Raw genomic sequence first — 17,002 nt, forward strand, 5'->3', positions numbered from 1 at the left:
GAGATATTTATATTCCTGCAATATAATTCCATCAATTATGTTGTTGACCTTTTATTTGAAAGATAAAATGTTCTCCGTTTCTTATGTGAAAATAAATTAATACTTAAGAGACTTCGTATGGATTTTGAGCTGGATCCAAAGCAGGATACTGCTCTCAAAATATTTTCATATGCTTTTATCGTTAATACATTTTTGGAATCTGAATACTTAAATAAGAAATGTGTTTCTGTTATATTTCTAAGTATCTCATTTGTATTGCTTTTTGGCAAACTTTTGCATATGGTTCCTGTGGACACGAATGAAGCAATTCCAACCATAAATTTTTTCTTCTCCACCCCCAACCCACATTAATACTCTCTACAATATGATGAAAGATGCAGCAAAACAAACCAATCATGGTTCAGCTGTTCAAGAAGCATTTTTTCTGTCCTAGCTCTAGTACAGAGTGCCATTATGCAAAGAAAATATTCCTTATAGTTCTCCTCTTAAGGCCTATCTCTTCATCTCAGATTTAAAATCAGAGTGTTTGGGTAAAAAGCTACAAGTTAGATACTGTTTGATGATGACGAAAAGCCTTAGGTAAATATTTTAAGATATGGTGTTAAGAATAAAAACACCAAGAGTTTTAATCATACCTACATACTATTGGCTATGAAGGAGGTGACAGAATGAGGTAAGAACAAAACATCTTGACCTAGATGTAAAAATCAGTCTGACATCTTCTAAGGTAAGAGTGATACCGTGATCTATTAAAGTAATACATCTTTGGCCAGTTTCTGGCAAAGGGCTCCCCCTAAAACCATTGGAATTCCCTACAATAAGAGTGATAAAGGTGTCTTTTGTTATGTTAATGAGGTGATTTTTGGACTCCACGTAAGGATGGGTCAGGAAGGGGAGACGGGTTGGAGATTGAGTTCAATGACCAATGGGCAGTGATTTGCGCAATCTTGCCTATGTAATAAGGCCTCTATAAAAACCCAAAAGGGCTGGGTTCAGAGAACTTCCAGGCTGGGGAACTAGAACGCTTTCACGTGTCACTGTACCAAGCCTCAAACTCCACAAGGAAAGAAGCTCCTTTGTTTGGGACCCCATCCCATGTATGTTTTCATCTGGCTGTTGATTCATACCCTTTAATGTTCTTTGTAATATCCTTTGTAATAAATTGGTAATCTAGTGAGTGAAAGGGTTTACTGACTTCTGTGAGCCACTCTAACAAGTTAATCAAACCCAAGGAGGGGGTCGTGGTAATCTCTGATTTATAGCCAGGTGGTCAAAAGCACAGGTAACAACCTGGGGCTTGTGATTGGCATCTGAAGTGGAGGGCAGTCTTGTAGGACTGAGCCCTTAACCTGTGGGATCTGATGCTATCTCCTGGTGGACAGTGTCAGAATTAAATTGAATTGTAGGACACCCAGCTGGTATCCAAGAGATTAGAAGAGATGGTCTCTGGGTGTCCACGTTGCTTTATATTCTACCAAAATAAATGTCTTGCTGAAACTTTATTTTTTCTTCAATCATAATGTTAAGCATTTATATATGACTTCTTTGACTGTCTCTTTAATGTTATTACATATAACCCAGTGACAGCTGAAGTTTGTTATAAAACTTTTGGTCTCTTCTCTTTCTCTTGTCCTTTTAATCCCTCTCCTTCTTTCTCTTCTCATCACAAAGAAATGATCAAACACAAATAAAACCCACCTTGACCTTGCATCTCAGTGTCACTATCACCTTCTCTCTTTCCTCTTCCTTGTATAGCCAAGTTTCTTCAAAGAGGGGTTTTCACTCACTGTCTCAACTTCCTCCCAACTCACTTCCCTGGGATCTAGCTTTGGCTGCTGCCATTACCCTGAATCTGCTTTTGCTAGGTCCATTTTCTAGTTGTCACAGCCAATGGACACTTCCCGTTATTTCCCTTTGATCCCTACAGCACTTGACATTGTTGGTTGGCTGCTCTTTGAAACATCCTTCTTGCACGACATCATGCTTTTGTGGATCTGTAACTCTACTTATTCTCATTCAAGCTCTGCCTGCCCCTTAAATGTTGGTGCCCTCCAACATTCTATCCACAACCCCATTTCCTGTTTGCATCCAGACCCTTGGCTTTATCAATCTCATATATGCCATGCTCCAGATCCTTGCATTTAACTGCCTATTAATTATTCCAGAGAAACTTTAATTTCAATACATCTGAAATCAAACTTCATCTTTTGCCCATACTTCGTTTTCTTTCATGTTCCACACATATTTGTCACCAACTCCCATCAATTCTACATTTTCATTCTTTATCCCCTCCTCTCCATTCCCATTAACAATTCTTTGGTTCAGTCCTCATCTGAATGAATTCTCTAAGTCTTGAACTGGTCTTGCTGTTAGTCAGGTCTCCATCTTTTCTGAACAAATTGCAGCCAATATAGTGATTTAAAAACTCTTTAAATCTAATCATGTAATTTATTACCTGCTCCAAATTCTAGAGGATCAAGTTGAATTCCTTACTAAGCATTTCAGGCCATTTGTAACAATGGAAAGAGCACAGGTTTCAACTTTTACCAGTTGTATGATTGTGTGTGTGTTGAGGGAGTGTTCAGTTTCTTCATCTGAATTGTGGAGGGGTTCAAATGTTAAAAGTGTACTATCTAATACAAGATATGTGCTCAAGAAATGGCTGCTGTCTGATGCCACATTGGTCCTGCAGGACTGCTCTGAGTTCTCTGGAGGCAGCCGGTCTCCTCTATCCTGACTTTCAGCTTGTGCCTGGAATAGCCTTGCCTTTGGTCTATCCGGTTAATTCCTATTCATCTTTCAATATTACACTTGGGTACCACTTCCATGTCGAGCTTAGGTGGCTTCACACCTTAGTTAGGTAGCCACAATTACCACTTCCTCCTCTCCGCTCCTATTGTACACGCCATAAATCTTATTTGTGGCTCTTCTGTTACTGTAAAAAAAAAAAAAAAAAGTTTGGTTCTGGACTATTTCAGAAAGTGTACAGCGAGCTCCTTGAGCACAGGTGTTCACCACCTTCGGATGCTCATGTGGAGCGCAGTCACCTGCATGAGTGCTAATCAGCAGACACTTGGTAAGTAGTGTCCAAATTATGAGATATGTATAAACTAGGGGCAAGACAATGTGCTCATAACTGTTTTTTATTTTTTGAAATACGCGTGAACCATTTTTCTTGAAAAATTCAATCTCTTAGTTAAAGGAAAAAGAAATTCAGACCAAGTATTTTGTGGAAACTTTTTCTCAACTTAAAGATAACTTAAAGAACATGCTACCAACTGTGCGTACTCATATGCAATGGTTTATTCCTTGAAGATTTTGTGAGGATTCAATGAGATAATCTTTCTATTGCCCCCTTAGCACAGTGACTGACACATAATAACCATTTAAAAAGTTGGTCTTTAACATTATTACAATCATTCATAGATCATGTATTTGCGTTTACCTTGTTCACCCAGATTCCTCTAAAATCTACATTACTAAATCAACTAAATTGGGCACAGGAGAAATGGACACATTCTTTCAGGCCACAGGATAGCAGCCTGCCCACATGGACTGAAAGCTTACAGAGCAAGAGGGCTCACTGAGATGTGAGAGCGGTTAGCTGAGTCCATGTTCATGCGTCAATACTTAAAGCTAACTGGCTATTAAGACAAATTAAGATAGAACTGATTGTCTCTTCACCCAATAACTTTTGGCCACAACGCATAATATTAATCACAGATACTAACTATACTAGAAGTTCTAGAGGCTCAGCTATCAGAATAATTTTAAAAAACACTGTAATCAGCAGTATTTTATATACTTCAGTCCAAAATTTCCACAAGGGTTTTCATTTTAGCCTTGTAAGTTTAGAGAACACAGTAGTTATAGTTATACATGGTCATGGAACAAATTAATAGATTATAACATATTTTCCGAGGCTGATTTTCTTATGATTATTGAATATCCAATAATTTGATATTTTATGATTATCAATAAAACTTTTTTGGCAAGTCTTACCTGTAATTAAAAAGTATTTCAAAATTTAAAAAACTTACTAGAAAAGAATGAAAAGCATTATTGTTTGTTCTAACAAAATTTATTATGCAGTAATTACAAAGGTTAAAGACTCTTCCATCTCAAATAAAAATAACTGTTATAATTACACATATAATATAGTACCTTATAGAGTGATTCCAATAAATATCACAGGAAATACAGTGCATTTTTAAATTGGAGAGACAAATACTTTCTCATTCACAGTGTTTGACATAGGAAAGCCTGTTCACATAATGATCTGTATAAGGTCATGCTCTTAGTAACAGTCCACACAGAGCTGTGCCAACACAATTCTTTCAGAATGTGAAGTACCGGGCAAACCACTCCTGGCGCTGGGGATCTGGAGAAGCCACCGGGGAAGCTTCACTCTGAGGAGGACTGAATTCATAAAAAGAGAGACATGTAACCCAGCATTACGCTGTTTTGCAAAATGAAGGGAAAAGCACATAAAACATCAGTCTAGGTAACCACGACTGGCTCCCTATGCTACAAGATGCACTTTAAAGCTTTGCTCCTTCCTCTGCACTACATGGGGTTCTCCACTCCATGAGAGGCATCAGCAGCTCTGATGAAGTCAGGTAAGGAGGAGTCACATGGCAACAATTACACAAAACAAACATCAGACAGTTGAGAAAAATAATGTCACCTTCTTTGAATAAAGAAATTTAGGAGGAATTGTGGGAAATGAGAGAACAAGATAACATTCCTCTCTTTCAGCACCGTTTTTCTTGTAGGTAATTAAAATTTTAGAATCTGACACAGCATTTGATTCTTTCAGATGTGTCCTTAACTATAACTAAATTAAGTAGCTAAACCATGGTATTCTATTTTACCATATGTATATTTATAGTAAACTTTCATAATTCCATAAGCAAATACTCTAGGGGAAAAGGAGCACGTTAAAAAGCCAATTTCCCCTCCATCCTCAAAGTTCTGTAATTTATACATATCTTAATTCTAACTAAAGATTCTTTGGGCTAGTTGAGAAAACAAGAGAATCCCTACCGTCTCTGGGGGAAATTACAAGGCACGCAACAATGTGTAATGGAAACTCCAGTAGTCACGTTCCTTGAGCTCATGCACATGCATCCTACTGATACCTGAATATACCCATGCACAAGGGAAAATAAGCAACACAAAAGATTTAGCAGGAGACACATTCAAAGGTGTATGTGACTATTTTCCATTCTTGCTATCTTTTTCTACTTAAAATAATTACTCATTAACTATGTCATTAACCACTTAGCCTGGAAAAAGATAGTCTGCCTGTAAGACTATTACTAGTGACACCGCTTGAGATTTACTAAGAATAAGTTAAAAATAAATAAAGCAGCACAAAATAGTAAGGTAAGCATAACGACAGTATTTTCTGACTTTAGTTATTTAATGGATAAACAACTGGATGTTATTCAAATTTTACTTGTTAATACATTTAATAAACTGAGATAAATTAAAATTGGAATGTTAATTATAAAAATTATTTTTTCTAAATTTATTTTTGCTTATGTGTATCATTAAGTTCCCAGAGATTATGTATTTTTTATTTTGGCAATAAGCATGGTTAAACAAGAAAGGGGAAAAAAATAAACATAAGAAACAGAAACAAAAGCTACTTAATTAAAGTATTGTTTTAAGTTCTGTAATAAGGATGGATTATTACTGAAATATTGGTGACAATAATAAAAACAAAGGTTTATAAATATTAAAATCCTAAGCATATGAATTACATTAGCACCTCTTTAAGCATTTAGAAAATTGACAAGAAATTAGAAAAAATCTTTTAACAGAGTCAAAAAGGAGTGCTCTAGAGAGGGGATAAATATACTTTGAAAATATTTCACAGTAATATATCTTTTCCTAGGCTGTTCTTAAAGCAGTGGATTTCTACAATGTAAGAAGGTAAATTTCTCAAGTTAAAAAAGAAAAGAAAAGGAAAAAAAATCCCTGGTGAGACGGGGCTCACCTCAAAAATGTCTTGGGCTCTTTGGGTGGCACTGGCTGTGGAAGTGGTTTGCTGCTGTTGAACTCAATATCGTGGACTGGAGAATTAGGAATGGGATCCAGGCGGTTAGGATGTCCATTGCCCACTCCACCAGATTCCAGAGCACTTAGATTGGGAACACTCACAAACCTGTTTGTTGGTGATTTATCATTCTTCTTCTTTTGCTGCATTAAAAATAATACATGTGAGGATAGTCCCTGCATAAGGACACATGAGAAAATAGGAATAGTAGAAGATATAAATTTGGCATGGGAAAATTTTAGAAGTTTTCTGTTAAGTTGGGATGTTAAAATGAACCAGTGTTACCCAAAGCGTGGTCTGGTGATCCTTGGAGGTGTTCTTTATCTACATGGAATCCTCACAGACAGACATGCTGCTAGGACAGAAGGAATGAGGAAGAAACATTTAGGAATAGTTCATGGGGGGGGGGGGAGGGGAAAAGAATGCCAAGGGGTAAAGAATACTGGGAGGAAAAGGGAGAAGAAAGGGGGAAAGAGTAGGTCTTGCAGATACCACAAGGTTAAATGGATTTAGGCTAAAATTAGGAGAAGGGATAAAGTTAAAGTAATTAAAAGAAAGGTCCATGAACTTTAGCCATCTGTCAAAGGGAGGCAGTCCTTGCCTGGAAAAAAAAGGAACGAGAAAATGCTTGGCAAAGTAGTTTGAAACAAATCTCACATTTCTACTTAAGACCTAAAGCTGACTCAGAGAAATAATTTGGTTTTAAATTCACTGCACCATCTTTCTGAAGAGAGAAAATTAAATCTGCATAATTAAGCCTTATTTCCCAATTAATTGGTAGTATCATTAATTGGCTCACAATAGTTTTAAAAAATTTAGAAGTTTTAAAACAGAAGTGGTCCATGTTAATTGGTCTTTTGTTTTTCTTTTTTTCTGGGGAAGATTAGCCTTGAGCTAACATCTGTGCCAGTCTTCCTCTACTTTATATGTGGGTCGCCACCACAGTATCGCTGACAAGTGGTGTAGGTCTGCGCCCAGGATCTGAATCCACGAACCCAGGCCACTGAAGCGGAGCACACTGAACTTAACCACTAGGCCACAGGGCTGGCCCCTGGTTTTTAAAATTAACAGATAAGAAGAAGAATACAATTGCAGATTATCAAAATCTATCAATCAGTTTGCAAATCATTAACTTAAGTCTATTTTATTTACACCTCTAGAATCAATGAGCATCATCTTGCTATGAAGAATAAAAATTATGCTGTAAATATTTTGAATATTTCCACATTTTACTAATAAAATGGATGCTAATTAAATTTATGAAATAATTTTTTTGTAAACTGACTCCAGAGTTTAGAAAAAAATACCATTAATAGACAAGACGGCCCTTTTCCTTTACTTATAAAGTAATGATGTCACTACCCAGACGTTGTCTTCTATGTCATATTCTATGAATCAGAGCCTCTGACAAGGAGCCTGTTTTAGCATTACTGAAAAAAGAAAGGGAGAATAATGTCTTCTTCAGAACTATTTGTGAAAACTGAAGTCACTACTAGGAGTCAAAAGTAGTTTGAAAGTTCTTGAAGAGATGTATCTTTTGCATTTTCTTGTTCTAGTCACCAGAGGGATAATTAAACTTCCTTAAAGTTTCTATTTTAAGAAATCAAAAGTATCATTGGTAAAGTTCTACAGTAATGGTTTTGTAGCTAAAAATGTAATTCCAATAAAATAAATAAAAAATAAAAGGCAAATTTTTCTAGGATATCTTGTTTTAATAAGTCTCATAATCTGTTTTATAATTAAAAACTTATTTCACCCTAAATTATCAATTTAAAAACTAAAACTATATTCATTCATTCAGCAGTTGTTTATTGAGAGCCTTCTATGTGCCCGGCAGTACTGTAGGCTCTGGAGATACAGCAATGAGCCTGCCTACTACAGTCATTCTATTTTACAAAAGATTTAAGTCATTCTTTTCTTCCTGAGGAAGATCAGCCCTGAGCTAACATCTGCTGCCAATCCTCCTCTTTTTGCTGAGGAAGACTGGCCCTGAGCTAACATCCGTGCCCATCTTCCTCTACTTTATATGTGGGACGCCTACCACAGCATGGCTTGCCAAGCGGTGCCATGTCCACACCCGGGATCCGAACCGGTGAACCCCAGCCTGCCGAAGCGGAACGTGCACGCTTAACCACTGCGCCACTGGGCTGGGCCCTAAGTCATTCTATTTTATAAAGTAATTAGTTTAAAGTTTGAAGCACTTTAAACTGTGAAAGAAAGAAAGATTCCATGTTTTTAACAGAGAAGCTTTATGAGCTTTGAAAGCAAAAATTTCTACTAAAAGCTTAACAGAAATTAGGCATGATGTGCAAATTTACTAAATTTGACTTAAAAAAATAGCTTTAGCACTAGCCCTTTTATTTCTGCTACTGATTTCTGTCAAAAGATATGTAATCCCTACGAAGCCAACATACATAATTATTTATTACTTGCTTTAATCATTAGAATAATTTGTGGTGGCTTATAGAAAACCTGATGAAATTTTGCAACTGAACAAACATTTATTGAATACCCACTATACCCAAGGCACTGTGATGGCAGCCCCAGGAAGCTGGGGTACAGGATGTCTAAGACTTAGCCAGGGCCATTTCCTTTGTCTACAAGGCTCTTCTAAGAGAGTAGCGAAGTATCAGAATAGGTCATGTTCAATTTTAACTGTCAGTAAAGGTTGCAAGACTGAGAAGTAAAGCCCTTCTCTGAAGATTAGTAGGCAACAAAATACATGTTCAACCCAAGGGCCATTAAGACGGCAGGCCTTAAGTTAGGGAGAGCTATGGGGTCCCCTGCAGGGCTGGAGTGTCTTTCAGGACCCCTTAGAGGATAGTGAATACTAAGGAAATGATGAGAAATTGTCTTGAGGAGATTTATAAGTTAGTTTTCTTTAGATACATGAAAAACAAAATGGTAAGGTTTTATAATATTAATAAAACATTATTTTAAGGAGTATGAACAAATAAATGACTGTTATTAGAGTCTCATTCTGAAAATGAATGAAAAAGTCATAGATTTCAGTCCTAGATCACTAAATTTAAGAAAACATTTTTTTGGAAGCTTTATCCTATGCTTCTCTAAATATTTTATAAAAATTTTAATCAAGTTTTAAACGATATCCCTATTTTACAGTGTTTACAGCACATACCTTAGTCAATGGATTAATAACACCAACAGTAGGACTTGAGTTAAACACTTTGTTGAAGTTAGTTTCTCGATTGACTAATTCCAGCTGATAAAATTTATTATCCTCCTATGCAAAAGAATTACAAACATCTCTTAAACATTTTCTATTGAATATTTAAAAACTTAATTGTATAAATGCCATTTCATTCAAAATTTAATACAAAACCTGAAATGAAGACTGATATACCTTGTTCAAAGATTTCTGGACCTGACTGCCAGTGCCTTAAAGACCACTGATGCGTAAGTTTTCAACACTGTCAAACCCTTTGCTCTGGGACTCTGCTCTACCCTTTAATACCTTTTCCTTTTGAGACTGGACCTAAACATTTTATTTGGTCCCACCTCTGTTCCAAAGAGCTGACTGTGCAGTTTGAGCAGGCTTAACTTGCATTCACAGGGCCGTGTACATGGCTGAGTTGTTTCCACGTATGAAGAAGACACTATGATATAGCATTATTCTTGAGTACTAGAAACATATTTGATCTTGCCTAATCTTCTCTCTGAGACATCAACATATTACAGCAATGGTAACCACAGATCAGAGGAAAACTGAACAGCCCATCCAGGGATAAACTCTTTGCCTTTGGCCTCACCAACAACACGTGCTAACTGAACAACCAGACTGTAGGAAGTAAACACGTAGGGAAATGGAACAGTGTGTGCAACGCACGGCGGTGCTCTAGTAGAACCAGATTCTTCGCCCCCTCTTAGTTACCACTGACTGTAATTTGCCTCGTTAATCTCAGCCCATGTGTCTCTCAGTCCACAGAATCAGGGTGTAGTGGACAAGGTGTGTGTTCCACACAATCCTTGGCTGGATTCCTGGCCCTGTCACCGACTAGCTGTGTTGCTTTGGAAAGTTACTTCACTCTTTGAAGTCTAATACCTATCCTGTTGTGAGGAAAAATACAATTATATATCTGTAACACCTGCTTAGTAAAAACCAGAAAATCAGTAGCTATTTCTATGGACCATGGATGAAATACACTGAATACATTTGCTAATTTCATGTGTGGGACATAAGGTAATTTTTCATCAGTCCACTGCTATCAGAGCAATCTATGAGGTCAATGCTCATGTTCACAATGCTTGGAAAACTGGGTGGTCAGTAGATTGAAGCAGCACACACTCTATCTTTCCAGTGCCTGCTCCTGTGTTCCATCTATGAACTCCAATCTACTACTTGTTGCTTTTGGCATGAACTTCTAGTCCCAGACAACAGGAAGGCTTTCCTAAAGGCTAAAAGAGATAGGTTAATTAAAAAGGACTTCAGAAATAAACGTTATTATAAAGGTTCTCTTTGCATGCCAGTGTTCAAAGTTTTCAGTTGAAAAAATCAATGAGCAAATAGAGTGATTAGCATTCTATTTCTAGTTTTATTCTGAAAGGTTTTCATTTGATAGTGGCAGTAAAAAGCAATATTTTAATTATCGATCAGGACACAGAATTTTAGAAGACCTTGAAATGTTTTATGAATTTTAAAACATTTGTGAATTTTTTATTCTTGAAGAATAATGGCTTTAATGACGGCAGTGTATTTCTTGTTAAATCTCTATTTTCTTCTCTGATGGACTTCTCAGAGCCCCTAACACCTCAGTGTGAACATGAGACTCTCCAAGAGATAGCCTGGAGCTTTCCTTAGGCTAGATCATGGACCTCTTTTCCCTGCAGTATCTCCTTGGATCAGGGTTCAGTGGAGCACACTTTAGGAAATTAACATGACTAACCTGCAAGTGTACAGTGCAGGCCAATGCCTGCATATGTGGACTGTTCTTTCCTATCCCATTCTAATTCTACATGTGCAACACACACACACACACACATTTCAATAGTACATTAACTGTACAATGGCAATGACATGCTAAACATTCAGTATGTGTTAAAAAAAAGTTCTTTTTAAAAAATACTAAAAAAGAGGCACAAGTCCCTTACCCTAATACCAAATTTAACATTTCTTTATATTTCTTATCCTCATTCATAAACATTTTAATAAACTTTCAATCACAATGCACATATTTTGTACTTTCAATGTTCATTTAGCATTACTTAAAAATACTTTCCCAACCAACAGTCTATTGATTACCACATGGTTACACCAAAAACAAAATTTCTTACAATTAGTTTCTTTATGACCTGGTCTCTTTCTGTAAGCATGGCTTTTAATTCTGTAATCATCTGGATATCTTCTGGTTTTGATTCTCTCATTAGATATTTTTCTTCCATTTCTTCTAGTCTGAAAACAAGAAAATCTTTAGCTCATTGATATGACTCAGACACATTCTTCTGAAATAGCTACATTTTTCAGATTAGTCCAGTTGGACACACATAAAAATTTAAAACCAAACTTTTTTCCTTAAAACTTTTGAGTGTAATGACCTGATTGCCTCAAGAGCTACAGTGTTGTTAAAAGCTCTCCAGAGGTAGATGATGTTATCAAAAGCCTTTGCAGGTTACTTTTTCAAGAATTCACTCATTTTTTGCCATTCAAGACTATACGGGGATGAGGTGAGGTAAGCTCTGTAGAAGAAATGATATGCTGAATGATACTAACCCAGTAAATACAGGTTTGATCTGGAAACGTAGGCTTACAATCAGGAGAATTTACCACACATACAAAACTGTGTGATGACATAAGCCTTGGTAACATATATAAAATGGACAAGAAAAGAGAGAGGAAAGGGGAACAAAGGACACACACATATGTGACATCATTCTTTCCTGGTTTATGGGAAACGCAATTTACAAATTCTCTATTATCAGCTAATACATATAAACTGTAAAAAAACTGGTTCATCAGGTAAGAGAAGTTTATGTCCTTCCAGGCCTATTCTGCCCTGAATGAGATGAGAAGGAAATAGGATTGAATGCCACTGAAGAATACAGAACAGAGGTCACTTGTTATGAGCAGGGGCGACATGGACCCTGCAGAGTCTAAGACTATAAGACAGGGTAGAATGAAGAGGATGCAAATGGACACTGCTGGCTTAGTTTGAAAAAAAAAAAAACATTTTCAATTTTAGAAAATTTAAATAATTAGGACAATTAAAAAACATTGTTTTTAGACTATAAAGGATAGAACTTAAGCTCAATACAACTGTGGCTAATGAAGATTCACAGGAAAACTTAATTCACTCTACAAATACTGAGGAACTTCTAGATGATCTATCCTCTAGGAATCAGAGACCCATGCCCACCCCTCCGTCCCAGAGAGGTACCAGAATCTCTGTGTATTTTAGCAATTTTAGTAAACTCCTCTCCTAACTCAGCCCAAGCTAAAGATCTGGAGGTAACATATTTTGCTCCCTCCCCAGCCCCACAGCTAAATCTGGGGGTGAGGAGAAGGGTGGCATTAGGAAGTGACTGTCTCAGATCATCTGGGACTTTGTCAGCTCATTGTGAGGTTGGTGTCACTATCTTTACTTTTGTTCTTTTGTGACAATGCAGATGGAGTGAAAGAGAACGTGATTCACCGAGCTCACATCAAGGGACCTTGCATTTTATAACGATATGACATTTTATGGGCAAAGGTTTTAAGCTTGATAAATGGTCATCTAGTCAAGGAAAAGGCGTTTGGGTTCAATACTGGAGTAGCCACGAGGTGTCACTGGAGTAATACTCTATCATTAAAAGCAAGGTACAAGATTTTTGAACTGCCTTCTGCAGCCGAACAAGACTTGGTAATAAATGGTCACTAAAAACTAAACTTAAAGCCATATATGAAACTATTATTTCTCTCTTTTTGTTCTAGTACAATGAGAAGTTAAGATAAACTTAGTCTAAAAAAATCAGTTACGATCCCTGAACCGCCTTTTTCCATAATAAAGGTCTGCTCTGAACCTAAATTCTAGTGTATCTTTTCATTTAGGTTAAACATTCTTTACCTACAAAATTATTATCACTTAATCCTCTCCACAAAATACCTTTACATCACCAAAAAAATTTAACAGAAATGATACCTGGATATTAAAGGGAAAAAATAATTAACTTGAAGAAACAGAATCCATATAAACACAAATGGGAAAGCATTAAAGGAGAGAACAAGTAAGTAATATGATATAGATTTAACTTGCAAATATATTTCCAGAATTATTAGTCTTTTGAAATGCTCATAGGAAGAACATTGGTACTATTCCAATCCACTTCCAGCTCACACTAGTCAACACTTTCCCCACGCAGCTCTCTAAGCCAGCACGGCTTCCCAAAGACTAGTGTGAACGACCAGTGACACAGGAGGTGATTTGTAGTTTGTTCTCCTTTAATCTTTCCGATCACAAGAAGGGGAAAGTCTTGGGTGGTTCTATGTATCTTAAATGGCCCTCATAACATATGCTCATTACTGTATTTCACAACACCCAAGCAGGCCTTGAGCATAATGCTAGCTGGGCTCTAATAACATTGTTTTATTTTCATAGAATTTACATTTATGTAATTATAGCTGAGCTTCAAGTTAGAATAATGGATAAGATTTTTCAGTAGTGATGTTTTACTGCAGAGATAATAGAGTTTTCCTGTTAAAATTTTAAGGTAAAATGAGTCAACTAAAAATATTAAGAAAATAATATCATAGGTAGCCAGAAATGACCAATTTCTCAAAGGCTGTATAACAATTAAAGCCTGGGAAGCACTGCCTTGAGGGAACCACATGAGGACACACAGCCTTTTACTCCAAATACAGATTCCCATAAAAAGTAATGCGAAGAGAGAACAGACAGAAGTAGAACATAGAAAATTACTAAGCAGGGTCGCTGTTGCATTCTCCCTAGGCATGCATGCCCAGGTATGTTTCGGCTCTCAGAGTATATAGGTCAATGTCTATGGTTCATGGCTAATACAAATCTAAAATATGAATGCCTAAAAGGCTGTATAAAACTGCATAAAAAAGTTTTCAAGTTGATAGTCCTCCCATGCTGTTTTTTTAATGTAAATAATTGACAAAAAAAATCAGTAAATTGAGATTTCAGAGCCAAACAACAGTATTATTAGGCACACATATATTTTAGAATTTTAATTGTATAAAGTGGAAAGAACTCTTTACACCGTCCTTCTCTACTGCCTGAAGAAAGGAATAGAGTGACTGAAGCAGTTCAATGTTGAATGTTTCTTTTCCATAAATTATGGGCACAGATTCTGACTTGTGACAGCAGGGCTACTACACTCTTATTCACAAAGTGTATGAAAATAACCTGAATGGTAATCTAAAAGGCAAATGACAACAACAACAAACTATTTGGGCATTATAGATAAAAGAGCTCAAACAAGTTTTGAAGAGTAAGTAACCCTGGCGTGGTGGAGTGCTCCTTTCCAGTGAGGCTTACTGACCTACTTCAACTCCAAGAACAGAGACGCAGGATTCCCCTCAAGAAGAAATCATCTTTTTGCTTCAGTACAGTGAGAAGTTAATAGAAAGTAAAGCTAAACAATAATCTCTGAACTACCTTTTTTTTGTAATAAAGATCTGCCATGACCCCAAATTCTAGTATATGTTTACCTTTAGCTTAAACAAAGTTCTTTAAAACAGCCCATACTCTCATTTGTTTCTAAAAGAAATTAAAACCATCACATTTTTATTAGATACAAGGTTTTGTGCTAAGATACTGTATCACTCAAGAAAATAAAATTTCTATAGAATATCTGAAAATCTGAGACTTTAACACCCAGCCCTAGAGAAGAGGATTTCTGGCAATCATTTCATAAGAGATACAGAACTTTACACCATTTCTACAATGTTTACAGGGTACTTGCCATCCTTGAAATTTCTTGCCCCCTCTTCCCTGAAGTCCAACAGGGTTTGGCGCAGGAAGAGAAAAAAGCAGCTTCTAGCTGCTCCAGAGGCCCCTTGGCTCCAGGCTTCAGCCTGGCAGGCTGATCCATGTTCCTCCAGTCTCTCACTACCATCCACTTCCACGAATCCACAGGATTTTTCTAATTTTGAAGCTTTCGAGTCAGCAGGCAGTTGAATAGGAACTTCAATAGGGTACCCTTAGTCCTTTGGAACATGCTGGGAGTAATTCAAATGTTGTCCCCTCAGCTCCTGAAGCTGGAATGGATTCTCCCTGCTCATCACATCTGTCTACATCCAAACCATTCAGCAGATCCAAGAAAGCTGCATTTAAGGATATGGGCCAGGAATATCCAATAGTCTAAAACTATGCTTTCCAGTATGGTAGCTACTAGCCTACATGTGGGTATTTACATTTAAATTAATTAAAATTAAACGAAATTAAAAATTCAATTCTTGGTCACACTAGCCACAGTTCGAGTGCTCAACAGCCCTTGTGGCTAGTAGCTACTGTACCAGGCAGAGCAGATACAAGACATTTTCGTTATCAAAGAAAAACCTACTGGACAGCACTGGTCTAAAATACATTTGTATGTGTGTTTGTTTTTAACTAAAAGAGTAAATACCTAAAGCTGAGGCTAATTATACAACAGCAGCAGGTTTGTGGTGAAAGAAGAAATACGGTTGGTTAGCATGGACCCAGGTGAAGTATAAAACAAATGGTAGATCTAGAAAAGCGATAAAATATTTGACTTATGAGTAATACTAATTCTTCGATTATTAAAAATGATAATATAGAAAAATCAGATTATTTTTTACTATCTACTGAAAATTCATAATGTATAAAACCATATAAAACAGAATAAAGTAAAAACAAAGACATAACCTTTACTTGTTGTAAATTAACACTCCTAAGGAGACAGGACACACAGACAGACGGAGGTTCTTTTTGTGACCCTGTCTCTTTAGAGTATGAAGTGGAGGATGCCAGGATTTCAGCCTCTTCACTGAGGCCAGGAGAAGGCAGAGCCAAGGCACTGGGGTTTACTGGAACTCATTTTTGCAAGACGCCCGAAGCTATAAGCTGTCCCACACGGCAGATACCTGAGACATTGTTGTGGCTCAAAGGGATTTAAAAGTTACCTCCTATAACAGCAAACACCAAAAATCACTGTGACTGGGGAGATGATCTTATGAGTCTCTTCACCATTTCAAGGGTAACTTCATGAAGTGGTGAATATTATAGGGAATCTTCAAAAAATTCATTCATGAATTCATTGAGTGCCTACTGGTGTGGAAATTCTGCATATGTCCTAGAAAGAGAACCTCACCTCAGAGGCCGCTGAAGTAAGTGCTAACAACTGGGGGTCTGTTTTCTGTTTCAGCTTAAGTGAACACATCTAACAATATTTACTGTGAGACCTAATTGGTTAAATGGATGAAACCTGAGATGACTTTTAGACGGGGAAGGTAACTAGGTAGTGATGACATAAGAAGTTATTCCAGATGGTAGAGGACAACACAGGACGATCTCAGGAGGAAACTGAGGTCAATGTGGTTGACACAAAAGCAGCAGACGGGGAATAAGCGAGGCTGTTTGATAGGACAGGAGGAGGCTACTGGAGCTAAGGGTTTGTTTTATTTTGAGACTGAGGGTGACGGGATTAGCCACTATTTTAACTTGATTGAAGTATGTGAAGATATTTATATATTTTTTATGAAGCTTTTTGAGTTGATTGAAAGAGGAGAGACCGAAGGTGAGTAAACCATTTGTAGCAGCTTAGAGTAGATTAATTCTGAGATAGTTAAGTTAGGCCAGGGTTTAGGCTACAGAGATGGAGTGAATGCTAGGTGCATTGGCTATAGCAGCTTATAAGTGTGTCTAGGAAAGAGAGGGGCTAATATTTTTTTAAAACATTAAGCAATAATTAGAAATTTTGGTTTTAACAATATTGGAGTTACTATGTATGAGTAGGAACTTT

General features: G+C 36.9%; 1 protein-coding gene across 17 annotated transcripts in view; it reads right to left on the minus strand.

Moving 5' to 3' along the window:
* Positions 1-1,621: 1,621 nt before the first annotated feature.
* The window catches only part of FAM184A (family with sequence similarity 184 member A), a 135,140-nt gene continuing 119,759 nt past the window's right edge, over positions 1,622-17,002 (minus strand). For 4 of the 17 annotated variants that reach the window (XM_023650986.2, XM_001504177.7, XM_023650985.2 and 1 more), the window contains 4 exons: positions 11,357-11,474; positions 9,204-9,308; positions 6,005-6,207; positions 3,280-4,419 (listed from right to left, as the gene is read on the minus strand). In XM_023650986.2, coding sequence (XP_023506754.2) covers positions 4,338-4,419; positions 6,005-6,207; positions 9,204-9,308; positions 11,357-11,474 — 508 coding nt within the window. In that variant the 3' untranslated portion in view covers positions 3,280-4,337. Of the gene's footprint in view, positions 2,936-3,279; positions 4,420-5,046; positions 5,142-6,004; positions 6,666-9,203; positions 9,309-11,356; positions 11,475-17,002 lie in introns of those variants that run through there. The other 13 variants (XM_023650989.2, XM_070225472.1, XM_070225473.1 and 10 more) reach the window with 6 other exon arrangements.

The sequence above is a fragment of the Equus caballus genome, chromosome 10, assembly GCF_041296265.1.
Source record: "Equus caballus isolate H_3958 breed thoroughbred chromosome 10, TB-T2T, whole genome shotgun sequence".
NCBI lineage: Eukaryota > Metazoa > Chordata > Mammalia > Perissodactyla > Equidae > Equus > Equus caballus.